The 8,266-nt window shown below is 48.4% G+C and overlaps 1 protein-coding gene across 1 annotated transcript in view; it reads right to left on the bottom strand.

Moving 5' to 3' along the window:
* Positions 1-5,373, bottom strand: part of LGALSL (lectin, galactoside-binding-like) — a 12,629-nt gene extending 7,256 nt beyond the window's left edge. The window contains exons 1-3 of the mRNA XM_009993465.1: positions 5,131-5,373; positions 4,710-4,910; positions 3,083-3,120 (exon numbers count right to left, since the gene is read on the bottom strand). Of these exons, the coding sequence (XP_009991767.1) occupies positions 3,083-3,120; positions 4,710-4,910; positions 5,131-5,373 (482 nt within the window). The remainder of the gene's footprint in view (positions 1-3,082; positions 3,121-4,709; positions 4,911-5,130) is intronic.
* Positions 5,374-8,266: the final 2,893 nt, after the last annotated feature.

Raw genomic sequence — 8,266 nt, 5'->3', positions numbered from 1 at the left:
CGCTGCCCGCGGGTGTCCCGCTCCCGGCTGCCCTGCCATGCCGGGAATCCCGCGCCTTGACCGCAGCCACGAGTGACTTGTCCCAGCGAGCGCGCTGTAATGACGAGTCTGGGGTCCTGGGAGGAAGGGGGGAGTTGGGGAAGGTTTCCTTCTCGCTTCCTCGCCACTGGGGCTCGGTGGCGTGAGCATCTCTTTAGCAGGGTGGGTGACACAGCAGCTGGGCTTGGCAGCACCTCGCGTGGGTCACTGGGCCTTTCGTGCCTCTTACCTGCACGTTGGGCTAGGTCGGTGCACGTTACCCTCCCTCCTCTGAGGCACCGTGAAGGTTAATTACTCACGTTGAGTAAAGCAGCGGAGTGGAAGAAACTCAGTCACTGCGCTGTTTGGGGTTTCAGTGGGATGGTGCACATCCATTGGGAAATGCCTGCAATCAGTGGGCGATGCCGTTTGAGAAACCGAGAGCTACTGAGACACGTTGTGCAAGTGTTCAGGCGCTTGGTTACTTTTTCAGTAGTGCCCACTAATTTAGGGGTGTTTTCATCTCTGGATGCCCAGCTGGAGATGGCTCATAGAAGCCTATGGTTGTGCATACAGCTCTGCTGGAAGTCACATTACGTAGTCAGGGCCTCTTCGGTTGTACCAGCACAGCATGAAGGCAGTGGGAATCCCTGTGTCCCAGGTCTTGGCGTGGGAAAACCACTGGACTGTTTTCTTCATGCCAAAACATTGGTTGTCAGCTGTCACCACCTGGAAAAGCACCTTCCTCACACACTGCCAGCAGCCTGAATCCGTAAGCAGTGCAGTAAGATGAAACCATCACACGTTAGAAGCAGTTGGCTTTTGAGTGGTGAGCTGAGTGTCTTCAAAAGTTCACCACAAAGAGAAACTGGGTTTAGCTTGATAGTTATGTCAGCTCCCGTGTGTTGCTCACCTCACCACTGCTGATGCCAGCTGCATGGTGCTTATTTTTTCTGTTGGCCTGAGAGAAAACAGAAGTCACCCTCAGCTTTTAATTTTTATTTAGTGGTACAGCATTACGTGATGGCCAGAGAGCTCTTTTCAGAATGCCTTGTCTTTTCCTCTGCTGTATGGGAAGACACTTCATTAGATAAAATTAAATTCATTGGACATAAAATCAGGCCAGCCAGTTGTTTGTGCCAAAGCATGAATTCTTGTGAGGAAAGAGGAAGGTCATCATTATGTCTTTGTTTTGTAGCTGGTTTTAATTGAACTTCTAAATTTCAAAATAATTAAATAGCAAGACTTGGCCATTTGGCTAGCTGCTTTGCCTTGTGCTTGTCTTTATTGATGTGTTTTCTGAAAACTAGCACAAATGTGACATTTGTTGGCCACGGAAAGATTGATTATTTGGCTAGCTGCTTTGCCTTGTGCTTGTCTAGCACAAATGTGACATTTGTTTTGTTGGCCACGGAAAGATTGATCGGAACAACTTGCAGTATGAAGTTATGATGGGAGAGGACATGCCCATTTTTTAAGGCACTGGCAGTCTGTGCCTGTTTCTGTGCCACGTTCTCCTCTCGCCCTGTAACAGCCCAGGAGGACACTGAAAATCCTGTTTGCACCACAGACAAGGTGAGGTGGCAGAGCAGGAACTGTGCCTCTGTGTGCTGCTGTCCTACCTGTGTGATGGCTGCTACTGTGGTTTCTCTTAGGGAGGTGTTTTCCAGCAGAAGAGGACTACCTACCTCTGCATGGCCCAGCAGTCTGTGGAGCAGGGCTGCCTTTCTGTGTAGCACTGAGCCTTGTACCCAAGGAGGATCTTCCTTGAGCCCCAGCTTCCCAGCAGGCTCCCCTCTGCAAAGGGCTGCAGGGTGAGTGTTGCCATCTAAAATACACTTGTTCTTCTAAAAAACGGAGAGGTCTGAGCCAAATCTGTTCCCTCACCCATGCAGTCCTTGTTAAATCATCTGCACAAAATGGGCCCTGTTCAGTATTTGTGCCAGCCTTCTTGACAGGAAAACTCTTGACATTTCATGCTCGAGGGCCTGAGCTTGCATACCTCATGGTAGTACCTGCAGCAACACAATAAATATTTGTGCCTCACTGAAATAATGATGAGGTACCAATTACTGAACTTGACTAGCTGACCAAGTACAAAAAAAACCTTGTGGATGACAGGTATTGTCTTCAGTTTCTGTGTTTGTACAGCCCTTAGCTTGGTGGGAGCCTGGGACTCTTGCAATACTGAGAATTGTATACAGATTAAAAAAGAAGTGGCATGGTGGGAACACTGTTTGGGAACTGTTAATGACATGCCCAGCCCATCCACCAAAGCCATTGCTGAGAACTGGCAAACCCAGAACTTCATCTTAATCCCAGCACCTTGTATCTTGCAGCCACTCCCTTTGATGATTTTAAAAGGTGTATCTAATTCTTAGCTGGCCTTCACCAGAAAGGAATGCTGCATGATCGCAATTTTGGTGTGGTATAATTACCCTGCCTTTCTTGCCCCATTACCACTGACATTGCTCTCCTCACGCCTGGGTTTATAAGCTGACTTGTACAACCTCTTTGGTTTGTTTTGCTTTTTTAATGACATTGGTGAGAAGATGGGAGGTGTTTGCCGGTTTCATGGAAGCTTCCTTCGGTTTCTGGGTGGCAAGGCACCAAGGTCCTGGTTTTTGCAAGACTTGGAAAAAGCTGAGTAATACGATAAAGAAGAAAGTCTGGGAATAAGTTTGATTCACTGGTTGGAGCCGAATATATAATAGTTCATAGGAGTTCCTCCTTTTGAGAATTACAGCAGTAAAACTGCAGTGCTGATAAGCAATTGTTTGGGTTGGGTATTCTTTTTTTTTTTTTTTTTTTTTTTAATTTTTGTAGTTTTGCCACTGCAAATTCTCAAGCAGAGGTCTGGGAGACCAAACCCAGACTTGCATAAAATTGGGTGGGTGCCCAATGCAGGGCTTGGGAGAGGACAGTGCTGGAGATGTGTTGCAAGGGGCTGGAGAGCAGAGTGAGAGGTGTTGGACTTGTCCTCTTGCTGTGTGGCTTCATAATGTTCTGAGGACGGATTCCTGTGGCACTGTGTACTGAGTCTGATGTGCAGGGTGTCATGTACCTGTGGACAGGTTCATAATCCTGCCCTCCCACACTCACCTGTAAGGAAGGTAAATGACAGTTACTGGTACGGACAGTGCAGGAGGGGGTGTTAGCACGCCTGGGTGCTTTCACAGGCTAGTGCTGTCACATCTTCATGGACAGAGGGAATCCAGGAGCAGAGGCAGCACCCCTCTCTTGACATTTATTTCACGTGGCTTCCTTGCTTCTTGTTGCCCCCTGAATGATTCTGGTCTGAGTCTTGCCCTTAGGGATTCAAGCTCTATCTGTGCATGAATCCAGTGAAGAAGTCAGTCGTTGGGGACACAAAGGCTGTGTAAACTGGTGTTTAAGGAGATGGTCCTGGTGAGTGAGTCATTTGGTCTCACACAGAACTTCTGCACATCTGGTGCAGCACACGTGCATATCAGAAATATTTGTCTTGCAGATTGTTTACTGGAGTCAGCACCAGGAACCAAGGGTATGTACATAAAGCCATGTCAGATAAGATATTAATTGCTGGTTGAAGGCTGTTCCTGTTCAGGATCTTTCAGCTCTTTCAGTCCTTTCCACGGAGAACTAATGTCCAAAGCACAGAGCAGGCAGAGATAATACCTGCAAAGCTGTGGTGGGAGCTGCCACCATCCACAAGGGACAGACTGTTTTTACGACTCAGGGGCTGGTCTTTCCTGCTGTGCCTTATTTGGGGCTTCTTTAGCATTATCACTGTCATATCTCAGTAATTTTGTCACAAATCTCATGTTGGCTCTTTTTTGTTTCAGTTTCAGTTTGGAGGTCCTTGGCCCTTCATAAGCACCTGGCTTTTATTTGACTTCTGCATTTAGTTGTTCTAAGGAGGCAATTTCTAGCCTTTCTTAAAGAGGCAAATTTGAACGATTTGAGAATGTGGCTACTTTCTTAAGTAGTGACATTTAATGGCAAATAAAAAAATAAAAAGGACTGGTTTGTTTGTTTGTTTATTGTAATTTTCAGGCCAACATCACACATTTAAATATGGGAATCCCTGACCCTGATGTATCATGCTTGTGTACATCTGGCAGAGAATTTGGAAGAAGACTGCAAAATTAATTTTACCCGTAAGTATCAGCATGTCAAATGGCTTTTCTATGTACATTTAAAATCATGAGTGATTGTTGTACCTCCTCTTTCTACCTGTCCCATAACAAGAGGTGGCCTTCTCACTTTGGAAACAGAAAAGATGCACTTGTAACCTCATGTCAGTGGCCTAGGGAGACTTGCACACAGAAGGTGTGGATGCTCTAGGCAGGGGCACAGAAAATCCAGAGAAAGCCCTGACCAAGGTGCAGGGGCTTAGGGACCTCCGTGCTAAGCAGGTGGCGATACCACATGGCTCCTGACTGGAAACCTCAGCTACTACTCAGCTTCCCCACTAATATGCTGACAAAGAAGTGAAGACTGTGTCTGTTCAGAACCGTACGGCAGGACCAAGCACAGGACAAGACAATGCAAACAGTTCCAATGCACAGTTACCCATGGCCACAAGAACTCATCTTATGGTCACATTTTTAGGGATTTTGCTTCATCTTAGTATTCTTCTGGTCTTGACTTAGCTATGCCAGCATTTCAGACCAATCCCCCTGGGACATGACAGTCCTAGCAAGACTGACCTTCAGACATGCCAGGTCGTGGAAAGCTGGAGGAACACCTAGAACAAAGCACTGCTGTTGGCTGTCATCTTGAAGGTGAGCACTTCTGACCTGCAGCTGCAGGAGCTCCTGGCTGGGTTGGAGTGTGCAAAGGCTCAGGTGGAGCCCTTGGCCTTGCAGGACTTCCTCTGGAGCATCCCCTCCAAGCTCCTCGTGAACAACCTTTAGGAGGAGCAGATGGCAGCAATGCAGAAGAGCAGCAGGGAGGAGAAGGTGGAGGAGCTGCAAACGTTAAGCCTGGGCAGCAGCCTGCCTGTGGAGCAGGAGCCCTGACCACTGGCTGAGAGCAGCTGGAAAGCTGCCCAACACAGCCCCTGCCTTGGGCAAGCCTGGGAGATGGCTGTGGGCAACACCTGCTTGATGAACTGTGTCTTCCTCTTGCCTCAAAGTGGCCAACAAGTTGCCTGTGGCCAAACTTCTCCTCCTGACGTAGCTGCTGTGCGTCCTCCAGCACCTTGGCCACAACACAGTCACCAACAGGATGAGCTGCAACAACCTGGCCATCTGTATTGGGCCAAACCTTCTGAACCCACCCAAAGAAGAGCTGCTGCCACTGGAGGTCCTGCTGGAGGTCAACAGGAAGATAGGCTGGCTTGAGCAGCTGGCTGATGCCTTCCCAGTCCATCAAAGCTTGGCTGCTCAGAGCTCTCTGGAGGCCCCTTGCCTTGACCAAAGAAACTCAGGTGGGGTGGGAACCTGGAAGAGCAGCCCCACAGCCACAGCTTTCTGAGCAGAGGCAAGGCTCAGGAGTGGGAAAGGCTGCTTGGTCCTTTTTCAGGCAGATGGCCTGAGACCAAGGGTTTGATGTGTGCAGGCTGGTGGGGTTTCTCATGAAGAACTGCAGAGAACTCTTTGAGGAGGAGACAAGTGCAGCCAAGGAGTGTCTAGCTGCTATGGAGAGGTCTGGTGGTAAGGGGAGGGACTGAGGGTGTTCACAAGTTGAGGCTTGGGACACCAGGAAACTCAGCATCTTTTCTGGTGAGGTAGAGCTTCAAGTGTTGTCCTCTCAGCCCTGCTTGTCCCGTCACCTCTGTTTGGCCACTGCACCTCGGAGCAGGAAGGCTTTTCTCTGGAAGATGAGCTGGAGCCTACAGAGAGGGCATCAAAGGGCTGAAACCAGAAGTGGTGTAGGGCTTTGGGTGGGTTTTGATGGAGCTCTTTCGTACTGCCAGGAAGTCCCTTTGCTGCACATGCCTTTTCTTTCCAGATGTGCCATTGGAAGAGGCAAGTGTCCCTTCAGGCCGAGATGACGGCCAGCATCAGACAGAAGTGCTTCTGCTGCCACCTGCCCCCCACTCTCTGATTGGTACATGAAGTACAAATTGCTGACCAGTTTGCTGGTAACACCTTTCTAGCTTTGTCTCCACGTATCCAACACCAGCCATTTCTTAGTGGGACTGGCCAATTTCTACAAAAAGGCTTTCCCATTTAAACAGTTTGGGCACATCCTGAATATTTTCCCACAGATTGCATCCTTGTGACAGCTGATCTTATCTATGCCTTTCAGGGGTGTTCTGGTTTAAATATTAAAGGTGAACCCCACAAAAATACCAAAGAGATCAGAATTGCTAATATCCCCCCTCTGCCCTTCCAAGGGAAGGTAGAAGGGGAATAAAGAAGAGAGACTTATTTGGAAATTGAAACTAAAAAGAAATTTACTATAACACAGGAAAAAGGGTAAAACATGGGGGAAGAACAGGTAAGTATTTATATACAAATGATGGCAGGGATATGGGAAAGGCAGGGCCACTCCAGGGGAGAGGTCCACGGCTCCTCACAGCACCTGATGCAGTTGGGTTCTGGAGCAGGCACGTGGGAAGACAAAGGAATCAGCAGCATCCCCAGCAAGGCAAAAGGAGAAGGAAGAGAGAAGGGAGCATCCAGCTCTCCTGGCTTTTCTAGATTGTGACAGGAAGTGGGCAGGAATACTGACCTTTCCAGTCTTTCAGGGTCCAAAGGATCCTCTCTCTCTATAGGTGTCCAACACTGTGCTGGGGTCTCCCAAACCATCACAGGGGAGTTGTTCCATGGTACACAAGTGCAATACTTTTCCTTGGTGTTGGGGTAGTTACGGGTGTGTTTACCCACAGATCGGTCCAGGAGATGTTGGGAGGAATAGGCACACCCACCTTGTCTCTACATGTTCGGGAAAATGAATACCAGTGCAGCAACTGGACCTGTTGCTCACTCTAGCTATTTCCTGGGCCCAGCTGGTGTGCATGTTTTCTCCCAAGGCGTGTGACATGTATCCATGGTGTATGCTCCCAAATTACTTATTAGTGTTGTGAAGTTCAACAAACCTGTACTCTTCAGGTGAGCATGACCTCTGAGTAACTCTGATTCTCTACACAACAAGAAAATCCTACCAAGGTTAGTATTGCTGTTACACTGAAGGACATTAGTAGCCCTTGGGGCAATTGAGCTCTTAAATAAGCCTTCCCTTATTCCGAAGTGCAGTTCATTAATCAAAGCTGACTTATAGACAGTTTTAGCTTCAGTCCTTCTGTAGGGGTCGGTGTCCACTGTCCCTCAGGAAGTGCTTCCTTCAGTGGCTGTGCTGGATCCCGGAGCTGATCCCAGTCACCTTCACTGTGGTGGAATTCTCCCTAGGAATTCTCTGTTTTCATAACAGTTCACTAACTCCCTGGACTGATTGGTGTAGCAAGAAAAAGCTGCTGGCCATCCTGAAAAGGTGGCTGCCAGAGCAAGCAAACACTTGTATTGATTACAATTGGGTACCTCAAAGAAATCTGTTTGCCAGTGTTTCCCTGGAGTGATGCTTCTTTTTACATTTCGTGCTGGGACTTCCTTTGTATTTTAGAGTTACTGGCACAACGGGTTTTGCATCGTCTCACAAGAATGTCTTCATTAGTCAGCTTTTAATCAGTCTCCCTCTCCATCAGCACCATCAGCCGGTCATCAACATACTGCAAGAGTGTGATGTTTGGGTTGTAACCTCCCCGAAGTTCCTGTTCCTTTGCTAGTGTGTCACCAAACAGGGCAGGGCTGTCCTTGAATCCCTGTAGCAGTGCCATCCAAGACCACTCCACTTTCCTTCCTGTTGTTGGACTTTCCCATTAGAATTAAAAAATTGTTTGGCTTGCTTTGTGCACCTGGGTGCAGAGGAAAGTGTCCTTTGAATCCAGAACTGTAAAATAAATATTTGCCTTAGTTGGTAGTGAGGAAAGAGCCCCAGCAGTGGCTCCGGTAAGAAGCTGAGAAGCTCCCCCCGCTCCAAAAGCAGCCAAGGAGCCATTAGACAGATAATAGATGTGTCCCCAGTGAAAGAACTGAGCAGAGCAGTCAGTTAAGAGAGAAGAGCTGAGCAGGAGAGTGAAAGGCAGTGCTGGGTTGAGGATCCCAGTGGTTGGTGAGGAAGAAGGGAAAGAAGGTGCCCAAGCAGAAGTTTCCCTCCAACCTATGGCTCCCCCTGCATTCTTGGAGGAATGTGGTGGAACATTCCCTGAAGGTGCCAGGAGGGCTGAACTTGGCCAGTGGACTTGGATTTTGCTGCCAGT

The sequence above is a fragment of the Chaetura pelagica genome, unplaced genomic scaffold (assembly GCF_000747805.2).
Source record: "Chaetura pelagica isolate M959 unplaced genomic scaffold, ChaPel_1.0 scaffold472, whole genome shotgun sequence".
Taxonomy (NCBI): Eukaryota; Metazoa; Chordata; class Aves; order Apodiformes; family Apodidae; genus Chaetura; species Chaetura pelagica.
The sequence above is the reverse complement of the archived record's forward strand: the minus strand, read 5'-3'. Positions and strand labels throughout refer to the sequence as shown.